Below are 25,781 nucleotides of genomic sequence, written 5' to 3' on the forward strand. Positions count from 1 at the left end.
CTCGCCAGCACTTGTTGTTTGTTGATTTGTTGTTGATGGCCATTCTGACTGATGTAAATTTGTATCGCTTTGTGGTATTTATTGGCACCTCTCTGATGGCTAGTGATATTGAGCATTCTTTCATATGCCTATGGACCCTCTGTATAACCTCCTTGGAGAAGTGTTTGTTCAGGTCTTTTGCCCATTTTTTAATTGGGCTGTCTGTCTTCTTGGTGTTGAGACACGTAAATTCTTTATTTTTTTAATGTATTTTATTGATTATAGTGTTACATTTGTCCCAATTTCCCTTCCCTCTGCTCACCTCCACCTGGTGGCCCCCCTCCCTCCAGTTGTCCCCTCCTTTTAGTCCATGTCCATTGTTTGTGCATGTAGTTCTTCTCAACCTCTCTCTGTCTATTCCATTCCCTCTTACTATGCTTCTTAATTCCTATACCATCTCCCTCCCTCTCCCCCTTCCCCCTCCCTGCTGACCTCCCCTCAATATGCTCCCCATACCTATAGTTCTTTTTCCACTCTTGTTGCCTATTTAGTTTGCCTTTGTTTCAATTCCCTAGCTTCTGTTGTTGTTTCTTGTGATGCAGTTTTCATTTTAGTGTTCATAGTTTTGATCCTCCTTTTTCTAAACCAGTCCCTTTAACATCTCATATAATAGTGGTTTGGATCTGATGAACTCTTTCAGTTTTATTTTGTCCTGGAAACACTTTCTCTGCCCTTCTATTCTGAATGACAGTTTCGCTGGATAGAGTTTTCGTGGCAGTAGGTTTTGGATTTTCATTACTTTGAATATTTCTTGCCAGTCCCTTCTTGCCTGCAGGGTCTCCCTTGAGAAGTCAGCTGATAGTCTAATTGGGACCCCTTTGTACATGATTCTTTTCTTCTCTCTTGCTGCTTTTAAGATTCTCTCTTTATCTTTAACTTTTGACATTGTGATTCTAATGTGTCTTGGAGTGGTTCTCCCTGGGTCCAGTTTTTTTGGAACGATCCTTGCTTCCTGGACCTGTACGTATATTTCCTTCCCCAAGTTTAGGAAGTTCTGCTTTATTATATTTTCACTTAATTTTTCAACTTCTAGTTCATCTTCTTTGCCCTCTGGTAAACCAATGATTCTTATATTGTGTCTCTTATAGCTGCCCCAGAGGTTTCTGATCCTCTCTTCATTTTCTTTGCTTTCTGTTTCCTCTCTCTGCAATGGTTGACTGTTTGCTCCTTCTCTATGTTCTGGTTTGTTGATTTGAACTCTGGATTTTCTTTCCTCACCATCTGTCTCGTATGTGGCTTTCTTCCTTTCAGTATGAGTGTTTTTCAATTCTTTCTCATCTTTTTCCAGATCTTTCGTTAATTCTGTAAGCCACCTGATAACAATGGCCCTGAACTGAGCCTCTGACAGGTTTCTTATTTGCTCATCTGTCAGATTCTTCATCTGTTCCGTGGTGAGCTGCACCATCGGGATTTCTATAGTTGTCTGCCTCATTTTGACAGATGCGTTTTGTTTTCTTGGGCCAGCTATAGGGGGCAGTGCCTGTGTACTCGTCACAACCCAGAGACCGGTGGCGATCTGCAACCATTTTTGCTGCACTGTGGCCCTTTGTGGTCACTACCTAGCGACTGGCGGCGATCCGCAACGTTTTTCGGTGCGCTGTGGCGCTTTGTCGTTACTGCCCAGTGACCAGCGGAGATCCGCAACCTATTTCCCGGTGCTGTGGCGCTTTGTGTGGGGGCGGGGGTCCAAGATGGATTCCTGCAGTTATTCCACTAGGAGACCGGGATCCGTCCTTCCGCCCTCTGGGCCTCACTGTTGGAGGTGATGTAGTGGCTGCTTTTCTGAGCGTTGGGGTTGTGAGCTGCTGGAGTTGGACTGCAGCCGGGATTGCTCTCCCTGCCGTTGTCCCAGATGCTACCGCAAACAGCACCGCCCACTTTCGCTCTTACCTGCCCAAAGAGCGCCGCTGGTCTATAACTTTGTACGTTGGGCTTCCGTGTAGTTTTATTTTCTGGAATTTCTAGTTATCTTTTGTTTTGAAGTAGTTGTATTCCTCTCTAGTTGTAGAGGGAGATCGAGCGTTTCCACCTAAGTCTCCATCTTGGCTGGAAGTCCGTAAATTCTTTATATATTTTAGAGATCAAGACTTTGTCAAAGGTATCATTGGCAAATATGTTTTTCCATATGGTTGGTTCCCATTTCATCTTGCTGATGTTTTCTTTTGCTGAACAGAAACTCTTTAGTTTGATGTAGTCCCATTTGCTTATTCTTTCCTTTATTTCCCTTGCCTTAGGAGATGTATCGGTGAAAATATTGCTACATGGGATATCTGATATTTTCCTGCCTATGTTTTCCTCTAGGATTTTTATGGTGTCACAGCTTACATTTAAGTCTTTGATTCATCTCGAGATTATTGTGGTTTGTGGTGTAAGTTGGTGGTCTAGTTTCATTTTTTTGCACATCCCTGTCCAGTTCTCCCACCATCATTTGCCAAAGAGGCTCTTCTCACTCCATTTTATGTTCCTTCCCCATTTGTCAAATATTAGTTGACCATATAGACCTGGGTTTATTTCTGGGCTCTCTATTCTGTTCCATTGATCTATAAGTATGTTGTTCTTATGTCAGTACCAGGCTGATTTGATTACAATGGCTTTGTAGTATAGTTTGATGTCAGGTATTGTGATTCCTACCACACTGTTCTTCTGTCTCAAGATTGCTGTGGCAGGGCACGCATAGGGAAGTGCCCTCATTCACTGGCCCTGGTGCGCAGGGCCACGCGTCCAGGTGCCCCTCGGACACACCCCAAGAGACATAAGATCAGTGCCCCAACAGGCACAGGCAGGGCCCGCTGGGGACAGAGAAGACTGTCCGCAGACACCCCTGACCAGCTTAAGTGGGTGCCAGGCTGGAGCGCAGACCACTTGCTCAGGCTCAGGCAGGTGCTGGAATGGCGGGCAGCTGTGGCATAGGAACGGCGGGTGGCAGCGAGTCACAGATACTCATTTCTGCTGTGCACAAGAGTCCGGGGCCCCACCCCAAGAGGCGAGAGAATAACTCCCAGAACGCGGCTCGGCAGGCCTGAGGCTAGCGCTCAGGCTGCCTTGCGTGTGCATGCACAAAAGCACCTCGGCCAGCTCCAACAGTTGCCAAAGGAACGCGCCGTGCCGGGTGCAAACCGCTGCTGCAAGGAACAGGAACCTCTGGCCTTCCCCATAGACCAGTTGTGGATCCAAAAAAAAAGAAGACAACATACAAAGGCTGAACTGAGTAAAAACATTCCTTTTATATATATATTTTTAAATTTTTATTTCTATTTTAGATTTTTATTTGCATTTTATTTTAATTTTTTTTAATTTCTTATTTTTAATTTTAAATTTAATTTTAATTTTTACTTTATTTTAAAAAAATTTTTTTCCTTAAAAAATAATATCTTTAATTTGTTTCATACAATCTCTCCTTCTCATCCTTCCTCTTTAATTTTTATTTGTGTGTATAGTTTAGTGTCCCTTTCACACTAAATAAATAGAATATAACTACTATATGAATTAATACTATACAATCCCACTTTCTTAATATATTCTGCATTCTCCCTCCTTTTCTTCTGTTGTAATTAACATACAATGTAAATATTACCTACTGTCTTGCACAGTCTCAACTATTATTAATCATCGCCTCTCAAAAATCATATTTTTACTCCTTAAAAACAACTCTTATCTATTCTTCCTAAAGTATAAAAGCTCTAATCTCTCTACATTTATATTAATACTGGCTCATTGGCTGATGATAGCGGGATAGAGGGTGGGGGATATTTTTCAGGGTGTGGGTCTCCTGCCTTGGCTGTGTGTTTATGTTTTTAACAGCATCTCCACAAAAGAACTCAAGACAAAGTGGATAGGATGACTTTCAATCAACTAGCCAGAGGGAAGATCCTACCAAAGAGCATCTGAAATATAACCAGAGAGCATAAACAAACGACATAAAGGGTACCCCAAGAACATCAGGCTCAGGAGATCAAAAAGACTGCACCACTGAAAACTCCAGATCTCATATTAAGAATCTCATACCACACAGGTGGGAAGTCAAAGCAGACAAACCCCAAAAACAAAAACAAACAAGAAGAATCCAACATGGTAAGATGCAGAAACAGCCTCTCAATGAAAAGAAAAGAGGAATCCCCAGAAAGAGAGGTAGATGGAATAGACATAGCCCAAATGTCAGACACGGAATTCAAAACAATGGTGGTTGAGAAGCTCAATATACTCGACAACCTCAAAAACAACTATGACAACCTCCAAGGAAGTTACCAATAGCTCCAAGAAAATTACAGGGAACTTGCAGAGAACTATACCAGCATAAAAAAGGACAGAGAAACTATTAACAAGAACCAGGAAGAAATGAAGACCATAATCTCTGAACTGAAAAACAGTACAATCAATCAAGAGAAGACTAAACGAAGCAGAGGATCAGATCAGTGAGCTAGAGGATAATGTAGAAAACAATTCCCAGACAATACAACAAAATGAAAAAGGATTGAAACAGTACGAAGAAGATGTAAGGGAATTACAGGATAACATGAGGAAAAACAATATCCAAGTCATCGGAATAAAAGAGGGAGAAGAGGAACGAGGAATAGAAAAGCTGATGGGAGAAATAAGAACAGAAAATTTTCCCAACCCGATGAGAGAAAAAATTACGCAAGTTCAGGAAGCACAGAGAGTTCCAATGAAGAGGAACCCAAAAAAACCCACTCCAATGCACATCATAATTAAAATGGCAACATTCAAAGACAAAGAGAGAATCCTAAAAGCAGCAAGAGAAAAACAGCAAATGACATACAAGGGAGCTCCGATAAGGCTATCGACCGATTTCTCAACAGAAATACTACAAGCCAGAAGGGAATGGTAAAAAATATTTCAAGCAATGAAAAACAAAGGACTACAACGACGAATACTCTACCCTGTAAGGCTCACATTCAAAATGGAAGGTGAAATAAGGAGTTTCCCAGACAAAGGAAGATTAAAAGAATATATCTTCACCAAACCAGCATCGCAAGAGATGCTAAAGAAAATGTTTTAAGAAGAAAGAAGAAAAAAAAGAGGAGAGGAACATAGGTACAAAGACAAATGAATAAATACATGTCAATAATAACCTTAAATGTAAATGGATTAAATGCTCCAATTAATAGACATAGGGTAACAGAATCGATAAGAAAACAGGACCCACATATTTGCTGTCTACAAGAAACACACCTCAAAACAAAAGATATATATAGACTGAAAGTAAAGGGATATAAAAAAGTATTCCAAGCAAAAGGACATGAAAAAAAAGCTGGGGTAGCACTTGTCATATGAGACAAAACGGATTTCAAAGCAAGGGCAATAAAAAGAGACAAAGAACTGTGCTATTTTGCGTAATTCACTTATTAGGTCGAGTAATTTTTTAGTAGAGTCTGTAAGGTTTTCTATGTACACTATCATGTCATTTCTAGTAATGACAGTTTTGTTTCCTCTTTTAAAATTTGGATGCCTTTTATTTCTTTTTCTTGTCAGATTGCTGTGGCTAGAACTCCCATTACTATGTTGAATAGGAATGGAGAGAGTGGACAGCCTTGTCTAGTTTCTGATTTCAGGGGGAATGCTTTCAGTTTTTGTCCATTGAATATGATGTTGGCTTCAGGTTTCTCGTATATGGCCTTTATTATGTTGAAGTATGCTTCCTCTATTCCCATTTTACTGAGTGTTTCCATCATAAATGTGTGTTGTACTTTATAAAATGCTTTTTCAGGATCATGTGATTGTTGTTTTTCATTTTGTTCATGTAATGTATTACATTTATTGATGTGCGGATATTAAGCCATCCTTGCATCCTGGAATGAATCCCACTTGATTGTGGTGTATGAACTTTTAATGTGTTGCTGGATCCAGTTTGCAAATATTTTTTTTAATGTTTTTTATTGATTATATTGTTACAACAGTTCCAATTTTCTCCCCCTTGCTCCCCTCCCCCAGCAATCCCCCCCAAGTCCGTACCCCTGGTTCGTAAAAATTAACTATCCCCCCCCTCAAATATTAGGACCCTTTGTAATCTTGTAAAGGACAATGGGTGAAGTTCTCAAGCTCCTCTAGCTGCTTCAAGCTGGACATGGTCGTCGTCCTACCTACCCTTGGGTCCATAAAACCCTAATAAGAATGGGGGTGTGGAGGGGAGGTTGGCCTTCCCACATGGGGAAGGATCGTGCAGACTCCAGGTCAGTTGGCTGTCTCCGGTCAACGGCGTGCTTGGTTTAACAGGCTGGTGTCCTTGTTGTGTTCTGGGGGCAACAGATTTGGTGAAAAGGGTTAAAAGACATCATTCACTCCATAACTACTAGATGACAAAAGGCAGGGATTAATTTTTCAATGTTCCATATTAGGAAAAAAAAAAAAAGGGGCTTCTTTGTAAGAAGGTGTGCTAGGCACATTTCACCTGTCCAAAACCCTTTTGCCCATTATACTTAGTTTGGCGAAGAGCATCTCACGGATGAGCACCTCTTTGACTTTGGTCTTGGCTCGTAGATGGGCCAGGTTGTAGAGCTTGCCATCGGATCTAGTGTGAATGAAGACACCCTCGCTGCAGTCCTTAAAGGCGTATTGGAGGAGCATGGAGAAGAAGATTCCGAACAGCGTAGGCGCAAGGACGCAGCCCTGCTTTACTCCGCTGCTGACTGGGAAGGCCTCAGAGGTTGCGCCATTGTAGGACACCGTGCTGTGCATGTTGTCGTGAAAGGACATGACCACGGCAAGCAGATGTGGTGGACAGCCAATCTTCCGTACCAAGCTGAATAGTCCGCTTCGACTGACCAGATCAAACGCCTTCGTGAGGTCGATAAAGGCGAGGTAGAGTGGTTTATGCTGCTCGTGACACTTCTCCTGCAGCTGGCGTAGGGAGAAGATCATGTCCACTGTTGATCGGCCAGCTCTGAAGCCACACTGGGACTCTGGGTAGACGCGGGAAGCAAGGGTCTGCAGGCGGGCAAGAGCGACCCGGGCGAATACTTTGCCGACGACGCTGAGGAGAGAGATGCCCCGGTAGTTGTTGCAGTCGCTGCGGTCTCCTTTGTTCTTGTACATGGTGATAATGTTGGCGTCTCTCATATCCTGGGGGATGTAACCCTCCTTCCAGCAGAGACAGAGTAGATGGTGGAGCGGCTGTAGCAGGACTGGTTTCCCACTCTTTAGGATTTCTGGAGGGATTCAGTCGCTTCCTGGTGCTTTCCCGCAAGCGAGGCGGTCGATGGCTTTGCCGAACTCTGCCGCAGTAGGTAGTGTGTCTAGCTCCTCCATGACTGGTAGGTCTGGGATGGCGTTAAGAGCAGTGTCTGTTACGGTGTTCCTCGTCGCGTACAGCTCGAGGTAGTGCTCAGTCCACCGCCGCATTTGCTGTTCCTGGTCAGTGATGACCTCACCTGTCTTGGACTTAAGGGGGGCGATCTTGGAGGGGATTGGGCCTGTTGCCTTCTTGATACCCTCATACATTCCTCGTGCGTTGCCTATATCGGCGGCTTCCTGAATGCTTCTGCACAGGTTTAGCCAATAGGTGTTGGCACAGTGGCGGGCGGTCTTCTGGACTTTGTTCCTGGCAGCCCGTAGAGCTTGAAGTGTACTGGGAGTGGGCGTGGCCTTGTAAGCCAGTAGGGCCTTCCTCTTAGCCTCGATCATGGGTTCCATTTCTTCCCAGTGAGCCTCGTACCAGTCAGCGTTCTTCCGCTCTTTCTTCCCGTAAGCAATAATGGCGGAGTTGTATATGGTGTCGCGGAGACGTGGCCAATTGAATTCGATAATGTCATCTGCCGCCATTCCCTCGCCGAGTGCATCTTCCATCCTGTTGATGAATTGCTGGGTCTTAACTGGGTTGCTGGCACAACTGGTGTTGATGCGTGGCCGACCCTTCATCTTGGAGTGGTGCAACCTCTTCGGCATGATGCGCACCTTGCTTACCACGAGGGCATGGTCCGTGTCGCAGTCTGCACTGTGGTAGCTGCGGGTGAGGAGGGTGCTGCCAATATCCGTTCTTCTGGTGATGACGAGGTCAAGCTGGTGCCAGTGGCGGGAGCGGGGGTGCCTCCATGACACCTGGTGGATCTCTTTGCACTTGAAGAATGTGTTTGTCATGCATAGGCCGTGGTGACACGAAAGCTCAAGCAGTCGCTGACCATTCTCATTGATCTTTCCTCTCCCAAAGTTTCCGAGGCAGGTGGGCCAGGCCATGTGGTCGGCTCCTACTCTTGCGTTGAAGTCTCCAAGGAGATAAAGAGCGTTACTTCTGGGGATCTTGGATAACGCTTCATCCAGTGCATGGTAGAACTGTTCTTTCTCTTCGGTGGTGGCGCAGAGGGTTGGGGCGTACGCGCTAAGAATGCTGACTGGGCCGAAAGTTGTTGACAATCGGAGGGTAACTAATCTCTCTGTGCCTCCTGTGGGTGGCTCTATGGAGTTAACAAGCGTGTTCTTCACAGCGAACCCAACACCGTGCTGTCTTGGTTGGTCCGGAGACTTCCCTTGCCAGTAGAAGGTGTAGTTGGTTTCTCTGATAGTTCCGTTGTCAGCCAACCGGGTCTCCTGTAGAGCCGCAATGTCGGATGTTTAGTCGTGCCGGTTCCCTGTCGATGACGGCGGTTTTCCTGGCACCATTGATCCACGGAAGGTCTGCAGTAAGTCCGGGACACATGGTCCTGATGTTCCAGCTAGCGAGGCGAAGAGCCGGAGGCTTCTTTCTTGTTGTTTGCTTGGAATTGCCTGGTGCGACTGTTTTGTGGCCCACTTTTCAAGAGACGCCTCTCTGATCCCCACGCACCCAGTGGGGCAGGCGAGCCATGGCAAGACGGTACCTAATTGGCTGGGGGCTGCCCAGCTTGAGGCGGGCGGTAGCTGTCCAGTGAGGTGCGATGACCTCTCCCACCGTCAGAGGAGACCCCTGGCGCTCGTTTCCTTCACCAATCGGATGAGCTTATAACCGGTATCTGTCTCCTCCCATGTTGAGTCGACATCTTGCGATGACGCTGGAGTGTCCTCTCCAGTGAAGCTACAAAGCCTGGGCAGGGTGATATGGAGGGCCAGCTGTTGCCCATGCAGCAGACCCCCCCCTCTCTTCGCAGCTGAAGGATCCAAGGGGAAAGACAGAGTCAATACAGCTTGGCTTCAGGTGCGCCGCAGGAGTTGCCGGTGTTGACTACAACGTCAAACCGCCTTAGGGACTCCGGCTCCGGATTTTCTGTCTGGGTTTACTCCCTTAGCCTTTCCCCTGAGGAGGTATGCCGCAAGGCAGCGGAGGTTTTTTGGAGTCAGAGTTTTCCTTCTCTGGTGTGCCCTGACTGGAAGATCGAACCAGCGACACTTAGCTCGCAGGCCGACGCTCAATCCACTGAGCCAAACCAGCCAGGAGGAAATGCTCTTCGCCGACGACGCAGCCTTGATATCACACTCCGAAGAGGGACTCCAGCAGCTAGTCACTTGCCTTTCCCACGCATGCAAGGAGTTCGGACTAGCCATCAGCCTGACGAAGACGAACGTTATGGCTCAAGGCACGGGGACTCCCCCATGCATCACCATCGACGGATACACCCTGGAGGTTGTCAACGACTTCACTTACCTTGGGTCCACCACCATCTCGAGCTCTCTGTCAGTCGACTTGGAGGTCAACCGGAGAATCGCCAGGGCAGCCACAGTTATGGCTAAACTGAACCGGCGAGCGTGGAACAATTCCAGCCTCACTGAGAAAACCAGACTGCGCATCAACCAAGCCTGCATACTCAGCACTGTCCTCTATGGCAGTGAGACGTGGACCACCTATGCAAGGCACGAAAGGAAACTCAACAGCTTCCACATGAGGTGCCTGCGACGCGTCCTGCATGTTGCCTGGCAGGATAAGGTTCCCAACACCGAGGTGCTGAAGCAAGCCAACATGAGCAGTTTGCATGCAGTTCTTAGTGAGAGATGCCTCAGGTGGCTCGGCCATGTCAAAAGAATGGATGCAGGCCGTATTCCCAAAGACCTCCTCTATGGCGAGCTAGCAGAAGGCCAGAGGATGACAGGGCGCCCAAAACTGCGGTTCAAAGACATCTGCAAAAAGGATATGACACAATGCTCCATCAATCTCAACACATGGGAAGTTCAAGCAGACGACCGCGTAGCCTGGAGGCTCGCGGTCAGGCAAGGTACGTCACGCGCAGAGGCTGCGCGCAACGAGGAGGCGGTCCAGAAAAGATCGAGGCGGAAGCAGCGTCAACAGCAGCAACAACAGCCATCTGCCTTCACCTGTAACAAGTGCGGCAGGGATTGTCACTCCCGAGTCGGACTGCACAGCCATTCTCGGCGGTGCAGATAGACTCTCAAGAAGCTACGCCATCGTCTCTCGAGACAGACGGCTGCCGATGATGATGACTTAGTTTGGGCTGAGGTAAATAGTTTAGGTTTTCCCCCTCTCAGACCTCTGGGCCTTTTCTGTCCAAGCCATTAGGATAGAAAAGAGAAACCCGTTTTAAAGTGAAGCCCACAGACCACCCCATTCTTCCCCAACCCAGCCATTTAGTTCAGCCAAACCGCTGAGTCTCAGGAGGCAGCGCTGCAGAGAGGATTAAGTGAGGCTTATGCATACAGATAATCACTCAGGTAATGTGATCATAGGCTTATGTCCTTTGAAAACAAAAAACACGTGTTAATTTATGTAACATAACCCGCAAACAAGTCTCTAAATCTGGAGAAGAAACTTTTAAGACGGTTAGTTGCCCTGTTTTATACTCTACTACTGATCATTGTGATTTTCCTTGAATAATAATTTTTCTCCCTAAGGTTACCCTCCTTGTCTTTAAAGGGACTACATTAAGTCCATTTTTAATTTATCCTGTTCGTTTGCATAAACATAACAAGAGCAGCAATGATCACTTATGATCTTTAGTTCTGCTTTGCTGGAACTTACCCAAGGAATATTTGGGGTGACCTTCAGTCTGTTCTTCAGGGCACAGAAGCTGTGCCACATATCTGGCATTCATCCTTGCCTGTACACACCTGTTTGCAAATATTTTGTTGAGTAATTTAGCCTCCATGTTCATCAACGATTTTGGCCTACAGTTTTCTTTTTTTGTTGTGTCTTGACCCGGTTTTGGAATTATGGTAATAGTAGCTTCATAGAAAGTATTTGGAGGTCTTTCCTCCTCTTGGAATTTTTGGAATACTTTGAGAAGAATAGGCGTTATTTCTTCCCTAAATATTTTGTAAAATTTTTCTGTGAAGCCATCCCATCCAGGGCTTTTGTGTGCTGGGAGTTTTTTGATTACTCTTTCAATTTCAATCTTTGTTATCACTCTGTTTAGGCTTTCTGCTTCTTCTTGATTCAGTTTTGGAATATATGTTTCTAGAAATTTGTCTATTTCATCTAGGTTGTCAAATTACTTGCCATAGAGTTGTTTGTAGTAATTTCTTTCAATTCTTTGTATTTTTGTGGTACCCGTTGTGATTTCTTCTCTTTTCTTTCTGAATTTGTTTATTCAAGTCCTCTCTCTTTATTTCTTGAGAAGCCTGGCTAAAGACTTGTTGATTCTGTTTATTTTTTCAAACAACTAGCTCCTACTTTTGTTGATCTTTTGAATTGTTTGTTTAGACTCTATGTTACTTAATGCTGCTCTCATCTTGATGATTTCCTTTTTTCTATTCGCGCTGGGGTTTATTTGTTGTTGTTCTACTCCTTGTGGCTGTAGAGTTAAATTTTTTATTTGAGAACCTTCTGTCCTTTTTAGGTATGCATCTATTGCTATGAACTTTTCTCTCAGGACTACTTTTGGTGTGTCCCATAGATTTTGGGCTGTTGTGTGTTCATTATCATTTGTTTCCAGAAACTTCTCGATTTCTTCCTTGAGGTCATTGTTAAACCATTCATTATTTAATATCATGTTATTTATTCTCCATGAGTTGAATGTCTTTGAGGTTTTTTTTTAAGTATATTTTATAGTTTATATTGTTACAATAGTTCCAACTTTTTCCCCTTTGCTCTCCTCCGCCTAGCACCCCCCTCCCCCAGGAATCCTGCCTTCAAGTCCATGCCCATGGGTTCTACATAGAAGCTCTCCCACTTCACCCTTTCATTTATCCTTCTTCTTTTTTTAAAGTAAATAAATAAATAAATAAATAAATAATTATTTTAACAATAAAAATAACAAGCCCTCCCTCTAAGACTTATGACCCATTATAATCATGTAAAGGACAATGGACGAAGGTCTCGAGCTCCTCTAGCTGCTTCACGGTGGACATGGTCATTGTCCTACCTACCCTGGGGTCCAGAAATCCCTAATAAGAGTTGGGGTGTGGAGGGGAGGGTGGCCTTCCCACATGGGGAAGGATCGTGCAGACTCCAGTTCAGTTGGCTGTCCCCGGACAATGGTGTGCTTAATTTAACAGGCTGGCATCCTTGTTGTATTCTGAGGGCAATAGAGTTGGCAACAGGGTTAAAAGACATTGTTCAATTCATAACCAATAGATGACAAAAGGCAAGTATTGATATTTCAATGTCCCACGTTAGGGAAAAAAAGGAGTTCTTTGGCAGAAGCTGTTCCAGGAACACCACACCTGTTCAAAACTCTTTTGCCCATTATACTTAGTTAGGGCTGAGGGGAATATTTTAGGTTTCCCCCCTCTCAGACCCCTGGCTCCTTCTGTCCAAGCCATTAAGATAGAAAAGAAAAACCAGTTTTAAAGTGAAGCCCACAGACCACCCCATTCTTCATCAACCCAGACACTTAGTTCACCCAAACCATTGACTTTGAGGAGATAGCTCTGCAGACAGAATTAAGTGAGGTCTATACGTACAGACAACCACTCAGGTAATGAGATCATAGCCTTATGCCCTTTGAAATCAGAAAACACATGTTGCTATGTAACATAACCCAAATACAAGTCTCTAAATCTGTAGGACTGTCTTATTGGAAAGACATCCAGTTGCAAGGCATTTGACATTCTTCTTGCCTGTAAATTAAACATCTTTGATAATACCACAGACATATTTTAACTTTCAAGTGAAAACATATTTTAAATGAAAAGAAACTTTAAAGATGGTTAGCTGTACTACTTTATAGTCTACCACTGATCTTTGGGATTTTCCTTGAATAATTATTTTTGTCCCTAAGATTACCCTCCTTGTCATTAAAGGGACTGCATTCAGTCCAGTTTTAATTTATCCTGTTCATTTGCATAAACACAACAAGAGCAGCAAATGACCACTTATGATCTTTAGTTCTGCTTTGCTGGAACTTATACAAGGAACATTTAGGGTGACCTTCAGTCTGCCCTTCAGGGCACAGAAGCTGAGCCACATACCTGGCATTCAGCCTTGCCTGTAATGACCTGTCTTTTCCAAGTCCTTCTGGTTTTCCATTGTGCCTTAATGTCCCTTCTAGCCATCTTTCAGGAAAACAACCTTCATTCCTTCCCTGGAAAGATTGCCGTGGACCGCACAACCAACCAAGGGACCAGGCCTTTTATCTCATGGGCTTTTATTACCTTTGAAAGTCAATACCAGTTCCTCAGGGATTTTTGGTAACAACCAAAGCCCAAGCATATCGCCTTTAGGTATGACATTCCATTCAAAGTCTTAGTAAAAAAACTTTCTGTTAACAACTAGTCTTATTAGTTTTATTCAAAGAAACTTATGTCATTACTTCTTTAGAATGCCAAATTCTGGAGGATGAGATAGGGAGAAAAATATACAGTGTGAAGGAAAATTCTTGTCCTTCTAATATTCAGTGAACTTTCATTTTCATTCTTTATATTTTCATTTTTTCTCCCAGTAAAATTTTTTTTTTTTATCCATTAAAGTTGTCCCACTTCTTTTCACCTCTTGATTCCGGCATCCTTCCCCCACTTCTTCTACAGTCAGTCCCCACCCAGTTTTCCATGTCTGTGTGTCATTTATACATGTTCTTTGACTAGACCCTTCCCCTTCTCACCCCCTTCTCTCCCTTCTGCCTTCCTTCTTGTTACTGTTAGTTTATTCCTTGTTTATGTATCTCTGGTTCAGTTTTGCTTTTTTGCTTGTGTTGTTCATTAGTTTCCTGTAATAGGTGATAGAATAAGATATTTTTCTTTTGTTTCCTGGCTTATTTCGCTAAGAATAATTTTCTCTATTTCCATCTATGTTGTTGCAAGTGGCAGAAGTTCCTTCTTTCTTTCTGCTACCTAGTACTCCATTATGTAAATGTACCACAGATTTTTGATTCACTAATCTACAGACGGTCATTTAGATTCTTTCCAGCACTTGGCTATTGTAAATAGTTCTGCTATGAACACAGGGATGCATATGATCTTTTGAATTGGTTTATCAGGATTTTTCGGATATAATTTTAGCAATGGAATTGCTGGTTCTAAAGGCAGTTCCATTTTTAGTTTTTTGAGGAAATTTCAAACTGTTTTCCATAGTGGCTGCACCAGTCTGATTCCCACCAGCAATGCACCAGGGTTCCCATTTATCGGCATCCTCACCAGCACAAATTGTTTGTTGATTTTTTCATGATGGCTTTCTGGGTGGTGTGAGGTGGTATCTCATTGAGGATTTTATTTGCATCTCTCTGATGGCTAGTGATGCTGAGCATTTTTCATATGTCTATGGACCCTCTGTGTGTCCTCTTTGGAGAAATGTTTGTTCAGGTCCTTTGCCCATTTTTTAATTGGGTTGTCTGTCTTCTTGGTGTTAGTTTGTATAAGTTCTTTATATATTTTGGAGATCTGTTTCTGTCTGAGATATCATTGGCAAATATATTTTTTCTTATGGTTGGTTATCTTTTCATCTTGCTGATGTATTGTTTTGCTGAACAGAAACTCTTTAGTTTGATATAGTCCTATTTGTTTATTTACTTTTTTTATATCCCTGCCTTAGGAGATATATCAGTTAAAATGTTCCTACGTGGGATATCTGAAATTTTCCTGCCTATGTTTTCCTCTAGGACTTTTATATTGTCACTGCTTACATTTAAGTCTTTGTTTCATCTTGTGTTTATTCTGGTGTATGGTGTAAGTTGGTGGTCTAGTTTCATGTTTTTGCATGACCCTGTCCAGTTCTCCCAACATCACTTGTTGAAGAGGCTCTTCTCACTCCATTTGATGTTTCTTCCCCCTTTGGCAAATATTAGTTGACCATATAGACCTGGGTTTACTTCTGGGCTCTTCATTCTGATCCTCTGTTCTATATGTCTGTTCTCATGCCAGTACCAGAGTGTTTTGATTTCCATGGCCTTGTAGCATAATTTGATATCAGGTATTGTGATTCCTCCTACTGTGTTCTTCTTCCAAAAGATTGCTGTGGCCATTCGGGCTCTTTTTGGTTCCATATAAATTTTTGAAGTATTTGTTCTAGGTCTGTGAAAAATGTCATTGGTATTTTAATAGAGATTGAATTGAATCTATAAATTGCTTTGGGTAGTTTGGATATTTCAATGATGTTGATTCTTCTAATCCATGAACATGACATATGCCTTTTTTTTATTTGTATCTTTCTTAATTTCTTTCTTCAGTGTTATGTAGTTTTCTGAGGAAAGATCTTTTATCTCCTTGATTAAGTTTATTCCGAGGTAATTTATTTTTCTTGTTGCTAAGGTAAATGGGATTTTTCTTTTAGTGTCTATCTCTAAGATTTTATTATTGGTGTATAAAAATGCCTTCTATTTCTGAATATTGACTTCATCCGCTGCTATTTTGCCAAATTCACTTAGTAGGTCGAGTAGTTGTTTTTGTGTAGAGTCTATAGAATATTCTATGTACCCTATCATGTCATCTTCAAATAATTACAGTTTTACTTCCTCTTTTCTAATTTTGATGCTTTTTATTTCTCTTTCTTGTCTGATTGCTGTGGCTAGAACTTCTGTGACTATGTTGAATAGGAGTGCAGAGAGTGGACATTTTTGTCTTGTTCCTTACCTCATGGGGAATGCTCTCAGTTTTCCTCATTGAAAATGATGTCGGCTTCAAGTTTCTCATATAAGGCCTTTATTATGTTGAAGTATGCTTCCTGTATTTTCATTTTGCTGAGAGTTTTCATCATAAATAGGTGTTGTACTTTAGCAAATGCTTTTACTGCATCTATTGATATGATGATGTGGTATTTTTTCTTTTATTTTGTTTATGTGGTGTATTACGTTTATTGATTTGTGAATATTAAACCATCCTCGCATTCCTGGGGTGAATCCCACTTGATTGTGGTGTATGATCTTTCTAATGTGTTGCTGGATCCGGTTTGCCAATATTTTGTTGAGGAATCTAGCATCTATCTTCATCAGCGATATTGGCTTGTAGTTTTCTTTCTTTTTGTGTCTTGACCTGGGTTTGGAATTAGAGTAATACTAGCTTCATAGAACGAGTTTGGGAGTCTTCTTTCTTCTTTGATTTTTTCAAAAAATCTCAGAAGGAGAGGAATTAGTTCTTTCCTAAATGTTTTATAGAATTCACCTGTGAAGCCATTTGGTCCAGGGCTTTTGTGTGCTGGGAGTTTTTTGATTTCTGCTTCAATTACACTAGTTGTTATTGGTCTATTCATGCTTTCTGCTTCTTCTTGATTCAGTTTTGGAAGACTGTATGTTTCCAGGAATTTGTCTATTTCCTCTGGGTTGTCAAATTTCTTGCCATGTAATTGTTCATAATAATTTCTTACAATCCTTTGTATTTCTGTGGTATCGGTTGTGATTTCTCTTTTTTCATTTCTGATTTTATTTATTTGGGTCCTCTCTCTTTTTTTCTTGATTAGTGTGGTTAATTGTTTGTCAGTTTTGTTTATGTTTTCAAAGAACCAGCTCCTACTTTTGTTGATCTCTTGAATTGTTAGTTTGGTCTCTATGTCATTTAATTCTGCTCTGATCTTGATCATTTCCTTCCTTCTACCTGCTCTGGGCTTTGCTTGTTCTTCCTCTAGTTCTTGTTGTTGTAGGGTTCAATTTTTTATTATAGATTCTTCTAACTTTTTTAGGTAGGCCTGTATTGCTATGAACTATCCTCTCAGGACTGCTTTCGCTGTATCCCTTAGGTTTTGGGTTGTTGTGTGTTTATAATCATTAGTTTCCAGAAACTTTTTGATTCCTTCCTTGATGTCATTGTTAACCCATTCAATATTTAATAACTCGTTATTCATTCTCCATGGGTTTGAATGTTTTTCAGTTTTTTCCTTGAGATTGATTTCTAGTTTCAGGGCATTGTGATCTGAGAAGATGCTTGATATAATTTCAATTTTCTTGAATTTGTTGAGGCCTGTTTTGTGTCCTACCATGTGGTCTATCTTTGAAAATGTTCCATGTGCACTTGAGAAGAATGTATATTTTGCTTCTTTGGGATGAAAAGTTATATGTATCGACTAAGTCCATTTGATCTAGAGTGTTGTTCAATGCCTCAATATCTTTGGTGTTTCTTTGTTTCGAACATCTGTCCATTGTTGACAATGGACTGTAAAGGACCCCTACTATGAATGTGTTGCTGTCTGTATCTTTCCCGGAGTCTTTCAAAATTTTTCTTACATATTTGGGTACTCCTATGTTGGATGCATATATGTTTACAAGGGTTATATCTTCTTGATGGATATTTTTCTTTAATATAAAATTTTTTTCTTTGTCTGTTTTTATTGTCTTTGCTGTGAAATCTGTTTTGTCTGATATAATATTGCTACCGTAGGTTTTTTTTAAATGTCCATTTGCTTGAAATATTTTTTCTCATCCCTTCACTTTCAGCTGTGTAGATCATATGTTCTACGGTGGGTCTCTTGTGGACAGCATATATGTGGGTCATGCTTTCTTATCCATTCTTTTCATATGTCTTTTGCCATCTGTATGTTCTCTTGAGAAGTGTCTATTCTGGTTCTGCCCATTTCTTAATTTTATTGTTTGTTTTTGATGTTTAATTATCTGAGTTATTTATAAATTTTGGATATTAACATCTTATTCAATGGATCATAGGTGAATATGTTCTCTTATTATGTTGATTTTCTTTTTGATTTGTTGATGGGTGCTTTGTTGTGCAAAACTCTTTAGTTTGATGTTGTCCCACTTGTTTGCTTTTTATTTTGTTTTCCTTGCCTGAAAAGTTATATATGAAAAATATTAAGAGAATTTTCGTAGGTTTTAGTGCTTATGTTTTCTTACATGAGTTTTATGTTTTTTTGTTCTTATGTTTATGTCTTAAATTCATTTTTAGTTTATTCTGTATATGGTGTAAAAAATAGTTTATTTTCATTTTTTTGCATGTATCTCTTCATTTTTTCTAGCACCACTTATTCAATAGACTTTCTTTACCCCATTGTATATTCTTGCCCCCTTTGAAAATATTAATTGACCACATAGGCATGGGCTTATTTCTGGGCTATCTATTCTGTTTTATATATCTATATGTCTGTTCTTAATGCCAGTACCAGGCCATTTTGATTACTATGGACTTGTAGTATAGTTTGATATCAGAGGATGATACCTTCAACTTTGTTCTTTCTCAATATTTCTGAAGTTATTTGGGGTCTTTTGTGGTTTCATATAAATTTGTGGATTATTTGTTGTAGTTCTGTGATATATACCACTGGTATTTTGATAGGAATTGCACTGAATTTATAGAGTGCTTTGGGAAGTATGAGCATTTTATTTGGTGCTAATTCTTATCAATGTATGTGGTATATGATTTACTTTCTTCAGTATTATATAATTTCCTGAGTACAAGTCTTTTAAATTCCTGGTTAAATTTATTACTAGCTCTTTAATTTTTTAAATGCAATTTTATATAGTATTTTTTTCTTAGTTTAATTTTTGAAAGTTTATTGTTGCATAAAAATCCAACCAGTTGGACTTCCGGCCAAGATGGAGGCATAGACTGACACACTGCATCTCCCTTCACAACTAAGAAGGAATATAACTACCTAAAAACTAGAAACAACCAGAAGTTCCAGAAAATCAAACTGCATGGAAGTCCAGCAAACAAAGGTATAAAGAAGAAAAACCCATTCAGACTGGTAGAAGGGGTGGAGCCAGGGCGGAGAGGACACAGTGTTGTGGTGGCAGCAGCAACAGCAGCAGCAGCAGACTGAAATAAAGCACAGTCACATGTTTTAAAAAGTTAGGAGGGACACTTGGGGAGTGTTTCCAGCTCCTCACTGGAACTTGCAGCTCATGGTCCCAGCACTGGGGAAAATCAAGCCTCATTGCTTCTGACTGTGCAGACCAGTGGGGGTTGGGGTGGAGGAAGAAACTGCCAGTCTCTCAGCAGAGTCCACTTGTTTAAAGGACCCCCACGGTCCTAGAATATCCGCAGACCCACCCACTCTGGGAACGATAGCCAGGGCAGCAGAGAGAGGGGCGCCAGTCCAGTGCAGAGGTCGGTGAGGTGTCTGGAAAAGGGGCGAGTGCTGGGCAGGCGGCATTGTTCCCTCTCGGACCCTTCCCCCGCATACAGCGCCACAACATGGTGAAACAGCTTGCCCTGTATGATGAATCCCTAAGGCTCTGCCCCTTACAATGTAACAGGAGCAACAGCTCTACCTGGGACGTGGAAGCAAACAAACACAGGAGCCTGTCAGAATGAAGAGACAGAGAAGTATGGCCCCAAAGGGGAAATGGATCAAGGTTCCAGTGGGAGAACTAAGCGATGAGGAGATAGCCAAACTCACAGATGAGGAGATAGACAACCTATCAGGTGCAGAATTCAAAACACTGGTGATAAAGATGCTCACAGGCTTAACAGATATCCTTGAGTACAGCAAATGCAGAAGAGAAGAAGTGAAGGCTATGCTAAGTGAAACAAAGGAAAATCCACACTAAACCAATGGTGAAAGAAAGAAAACCAGGGTTCAAGTCAATGATTTGGCACATAAGGAAAAAAAGTCAACCAGTGCAGAATGAGGAAGCAAGAATTGAGAAAAATGAGGAAAAGTTCCCATATTTTGTGAAGGAAATGGACATACAGGCCTGGGAAGCATGGAGGATCCCAGGCGAGCTGGACCTAGAGGGGAACAGACCATGACGCATCATGATTGAGATGCCAAAGGTGAAAGATAGAGAGTCCTGGGGGCAGCAAGAGAGAGGCAGAGGTTTACCTAGAGGGGGCTGCCTATAGGACTATCAGCAGATTTCAATAAGGACACTTTGCAGGCAAGAAGGAACTGACAAGCAGTATTCAATGTGATGAAAAGCAGCCTGCAACAAGGATTATTCTATCCAGCAAAGCTATCATTTAGAATGGAAGGGCAAATGAAGTGCTTCTAAGACAAGGTGACGCTAAAGGAGTTCATCATCACCAAGCCATTATTATATGAAATGTGAAAGGGACTTACTTAAGAAAAAGATCAAAACTATGAACACTAAAATGACAACAAACTCACAACTATCAACAACTGAATCTAAAAAATAAAAACAAAATCCAACTAAGCAAACCAGAATAGGAACAGAATCATAGGTATGGGGATCATTTGGAGGGTTATCAGCTGGGAGGGGGGAGTTGGAGAAATGGGTATATGGTGCAGGGATTAAGAAGCATAATTGATTAGTACAAAATAGACAGGGGGAAGTTAAAAATAATATGGGGAAGGGTGAAGCCAAAGAACTTATATGCATGACCGATCGACATGGACGAAGGGGGGTGGGATTACTAGAGGGAAGAGGGGTAATGGGTGAAGGGGAGCAATGGGGGAAAAAATTGGGACTACTATAACAACATAATCAATAAAATATACTTTAAAAAAATCCAACCAGTTACTTCAGTGAGCATAAGGTTTCTTATGTTCTTTTGAATTCGTGTTTTGGGTTTCTTTGGATACATTCCCAGAAGTGGGATTACTGGGTCAAAAGACAATTTTTAAAAAATTTTTAAAGTATCTTCATACTATCTTCCACAGTGGCTGCATCAGTCTTCACTCCTATCAGTGCAAGAGGGTTCCCTTTTCTCCACATCCTCACCAGCACTTGTTGTCTGTTGATATTGATGATAGCCATTCTGATAGATGTGAGATGATATCTCATTATGGTTTTAACTTGCATTTCTCAGATGATTAGTGATGTTGAGCACCTTTTCATCTGTCTGTCATCTGTATGTCCTGTTTGGAGAAATGTCTATTTAGGTCCTCTGCCCATTTTTTAATTGGATTTTTTTTTTTTTTTGGTGAGCTTTGTAAGTTCTTTATAAGTTTTGGATATTAACTCCTTATTGTCTGTATCACTGAATATGTTCTACCTTTCCATGGGTTGTCTTTTTATAATGTTGATAGCTTTTTTTGCTGTGCAAAACCTTTTTAGTTTCATGTAGTTCCATTTGTTTATTTTTCTTTTATTTCCCTTGCCTGAGGAAATATATCAGATAAAATATTGTACAAGCAATCTTTGAGATTTTACTGTCTATGTTTTCTTCAGGATTTTTATGGTTTCCCATCTAAGATGTAAGTTTTTAATCCATTTTAAATTTATTCTTGAGTGTGGTGTAAGAAGGTGGTCTCATATCATTTTTCTGCATGTATTTGTCCAATTTTCCCAACATTATTTATTGAATAAACTGTCTTTAGCCCATTGTATGTGCTTGCATCCTGTGTTGAATATTAACGGACTATAAAGGTGTGGGTTTATTTCTGGACGCTCTATTCTGTTCCATTGATATATATGTCTGTTTTTTATGCAGTACCATGATGTTTTGATTATTATGGCCTTATGGTATAGTTTGATATTTGCATGATTCTTCCAACTTTGTTCTTCCTTCTCAGGATTGCTGCCTTTGTCTTTTGGCTTTATATTTCTGTTCTTGTCTTTAAGATTTGCCAATTTAATTTTGATGTGTCATGGTGTGGGCCTCTTAGGGTCCATCTTTTTTTTGGAGTCTCTGCGTACGCTGACCAGACTTGTATGTCTTTTCACTTCAGCAGGTTAGGGAAGTATTTGGTTATCATTTCTTCAAATAATTACCTAGTAATGGCCAAATAATGGTCCTTGATCCCTTGCTCTCTCTTTTCTTCTTGTAGTACCTCTATGATGCAGATGTTGTTACACTCCATATTTTTTTAAAAGTCCCTTAAACTATCCTTTATTCTTTTTGTTGCTGTGATTGGATGTTCATTTCTACGCCGTCTTCCAAACTGCTGATTTGATCCACTGCTTCATCTAACCTACTGTATTTCTTCCAGTGTATTACTTATTTCAGATATCGCATTCTTTATTTCTGACATCATTTTTATGGTTTGTATGTTTTTCATCCTGTTTGAAATCCTTACAATCATTACTTTAAACTCTATATTTGATAAATTGCTTGCCTTCATTTCATTTAGCTCTTCTGGAGAATTCTCTTATTCTTTCCTTTGGGGTTTCTTGGTCTCCCTATTTTGGCTTCTTTCTTTTCTTTCTTTCTTTCTTTTTTTATTTTCTTTTTCTTTTTTTTTTTTTTTTTTTGAGTAGGCAATGGGTTTATTGAAGGGAAAAGGGTGAAGAGGGTGGAGGGGAGAGGCAACTCCTGGGCTGACTCAAGGGCCCACAGGAGCAAAGGGAATGGGGAGCAAGGGCACGGGGACTCCCAGTCCTCCACGCGGGCCCTCAGGAGTCCCTTGGCTGCTTCCTTTTTATGTATTAGGTAGATTCACATGACTATGGTTCAGACCTATGTCGAATGATGCCTGTGATTGGCCCTGGACATCCTGTTTGGATATATCAGTGATCCACAGCTTGGTCCCTTTGCTGAGCCTCGGTGCACATGGAAAGGACCAAGTTGCGCAGCAAGGCTGGCTTTTATGAGCACTGATCCTGGGGGCGGTTCAGCAAAAGTCTCAAAGCACCTCTATATTCCTTTGCCTGGAGGCTGCCTGTTAGGCTTAGTCACTGAAGAGCCTCCAGGTGTACTCCCCAGCAGAGCTTTTCTCCACATGGTGTGGCAAGATGGATCCCTTTGTGTGTGGGGGGGGGCTCTTGCTTTTCCCCATGATGATGTCTCATGGAGAGGAGTGCTCTGCCCAAGAAAGATGTCTTCTGCAGCATGGGAGCACGACTGGGCACTGGCATCCTGGTGGTTGACTCTTCAGCTATCTCCCCAGAGTCACCAATCCCAGTCTCTTTTAATGTGGCTTTAGTCTACTCTTTTCTCTCTCTACTGGAGTCCAGATAAGTGGCTGCAAACAACACTCAGTGCATTAGCTTTTTAAGAGTGTGGCTGCATCTGTAGCCATTTTTCTCTGGTGGACAGAAATCTCACTGCTTTGCTTAGACAGAAATTATGTGGGAATCTTTCCCCATTCTGGTTCTCTAGGCTGGGTGATCTGGCTTGGTGTTTAGACCCCGCACTTCTCAGGGGGAACCCCCTCACAGCTGAGATATGTCTCTGGCTCTTCAGTTGCTGCTCATGGGAGCCCAGCCAGCCCTTTCATGCCTCTGTACTTCCTATCATTATCAATGTGTTTTCTAACATAAGTCCTTGGTTATAAGGCTTCTCTTCAGCTAGCTCAGTTGTTTATTGAGGATAATTTTTCTATAATCTCCTGGGAACATATGAGTGTAGCTTCCACCTAATCCATTGTCATCTGGGGTTCAGGTCTTTTTATTAAATCAAATACTATTAATATATTTGCCAGTTATTTCCATGCTTATAAGTAAATTATATCTGTTTTTTCCCCTGGGAGAGCCTTCTATCCATCATAGAAAAACAAATATAAGGGGGCATCCCCTAAAAATGAGAATTATCTTCTAGAGGGTGGGCCCCTTGTAGTACAGGCTTCTTCGACTAGCTGAGTGTTCTTGGAACCCTTCTGTATTGGTGTATCCTCTGGCACTGTTATTTGATGCTGTGTTCAGCTTCAGTGAATTTTTAAAAAAGATTCTTTAAATACGTGTACCCATTTCATCATGGGAGATTTATGAGCTCACCTTCCCACAAGTGCTGAGTGTTCAGCAATTTTAAAACAAAAATGGCATCACCTCCCATGCTTTAATCTTGCCCTGAGCAAAGTTTTTTTGCTTTTGTTTTTTGTTTCCCTGGATGAAAAAAGTCCTCAAAGGGAAATGTTTTGCTGATGTGGAAGAGGTGAAACAAAAATGACAGGAGTACTAAAAGGCATCAAGATCAACGACTTCAAAAACTGTTTTTGAGCAGTGGGAAAAAATATCTCAATAGGTGTATTGCAACAAATGGAGAGTACTTTGAAGGTGACTGATGTTTAAACATGTAAAAATGAGAAGTACAGAAGTTTTTATAAATAAATTCTTATTTTGGGTCCACCCTTGTACTATTTTAACTTTTTCCTTTTCAACAGATTGACTCATTTAAGTTCAGATTCAGTTATTTTCTCTTTTCGTGTAAACAAGGTAAAATATATTAAAAAGAACTCCGGACATGTTTAAAAATATTTTATTTCATTTGGTTTGGTTTAGTTTGGTTGGTAGGGTATAGGGTGAAAAATTCATTGGATATACAGTAAATATAAATGTTTTCTCACCACCAACAGATACCCATAGTAGTAGTTTGTGGTATTTCTTTAGTTTGTTTTTGTACATGTTATATTCAGTTTGTTCTTCTGTTTGACCTTTGAATATCTGAGAAATCATATGATGGTATTAATTCTAAGTTTTCTCTGTTTTTCTCAACCTAACTCCTAAATCAGGATGGAGATCCAGTTCGTCCAGGAGTGGCCATGACTGATCTTGCCACTGGCTTGTATGCATATGGAGCCATTATGGCTGGATTGATACAAAGATATAAAACTGGAAAAGGACTATTCATTGACTGTAACCTACTATCATCTCAGGTACCAATTCAAATAACATTTTGGGTTAAAAGCATTTACCTGCATTATACTCTTTTATGTTACTTTCAATTGTCATGTTTGAAAAAGTGAAAAAAAAAAGACAAAAAGAAAATGTTTTGTTTTTGTGTATTTAATTGTTTTTATATTAAGATAGATGTACTACAAAGGTTGTTTTTGTATGCAGCCATTATTGTTGAGCTAGATTTTAGCTTTGTGAGATGACATCCTACCCATTGAGTCAAACCAGTCAGAGCTTGGATTAGATTTTAAAGACAGTATTTAATAGAATAGATCTATTAAAAGAATGCAGGTGTTTCTATTTTATTGTCACATGAGTTCTATACAGTATTCCCTCACTATATCGCGGTTCACTTATCGTGGCCTCACTGTATCGCGGGATTTTTAAAAATATTATACTTAATTATTTATTGCGGATTTTTTGCTATATCGCGGGATTTTGCGGTACTGTATATGTATGTTGTTAAAGTTAAGTAGGTTTAAGACTGTAGAATAAATGTAAACTTTCTACTTCGCAGGGGGGTCTAGAACATAATACCTGCGATAAGTGAGGGAATACCGTAACTTCTTTTGACCAATGTTTTCTTCACCTTTTTTTGTGCTATCTACTCTTTGCCAGAAGGTGAAATCTTTTGACCTTTCCTCAGAACTATATTTTTAAATGCATTAAACAATATATTTAAGATTACAAAAGAAGCTAATTATATATAAATATAGCTATTTCAGTGAAAGAAACAATTTTGTGTTATACCATATATGATTTTTTTGGAACACGTTAAACCATATGATCTATCATTAGGTCCAATAACTTATAATTTTGAGGTGTTGATCATAGTCAATATTTAGGATAGATGCAATAACTATAATATGTATGAAAACATGTATAATCTTTATTGGTGATTGGTTGGTTTGTTGCCTACATTCATAATAGAAGAAAATGATAAATTTTATTTAGAACCTGATGAAAATAAAGACATATATATTATATATATATACATATATATATATGATATGATGTTTTATATATATATATAATATTTTC

At 40.8% G+C, this 25,781-nt stretch overlaps 1 protein-coding gene across 2 annotated transcripts in view; it reads left to right on the forward strand.

The window, feature by feature from the left end:
- Positions 1-25,781, forward strand: part of SUGCT (succinyl-CoA:glutarate-CoA transferase) — a 1,282,463-nt gene that overhangs the window by 189,992 nt on the left and 1,066,690 nt on the right. For both annotated transcript variants that reach the window (XM_090286756.1, XM_090286757.1), the window contains exon 8: positions 24,578-24,721. In XM_090286756.1, coding sequence (XP_090142882.1) covers positions 24,578-24,721 — 144 coding nt within the window. The remainder of the gene's footprint in view (positions 1-24,577; positions 24,722-25,781) is intronic.

The sequence above is a fragment of the Furipterus horrens genome, unplaced genomic scaffold (genome assembly GCF_987537825.1).
Source record: "Furipterus horrens unplaced genomic scaffold, mFurHor1.1.pri manual_scaffold_9, whole genome shotgun sequence".
NCBI lineage: Eukaryota > Metazoa > Chordata > Mammalia > Chiroptera > Furipteridae > Furipterus > Furipterus horrens.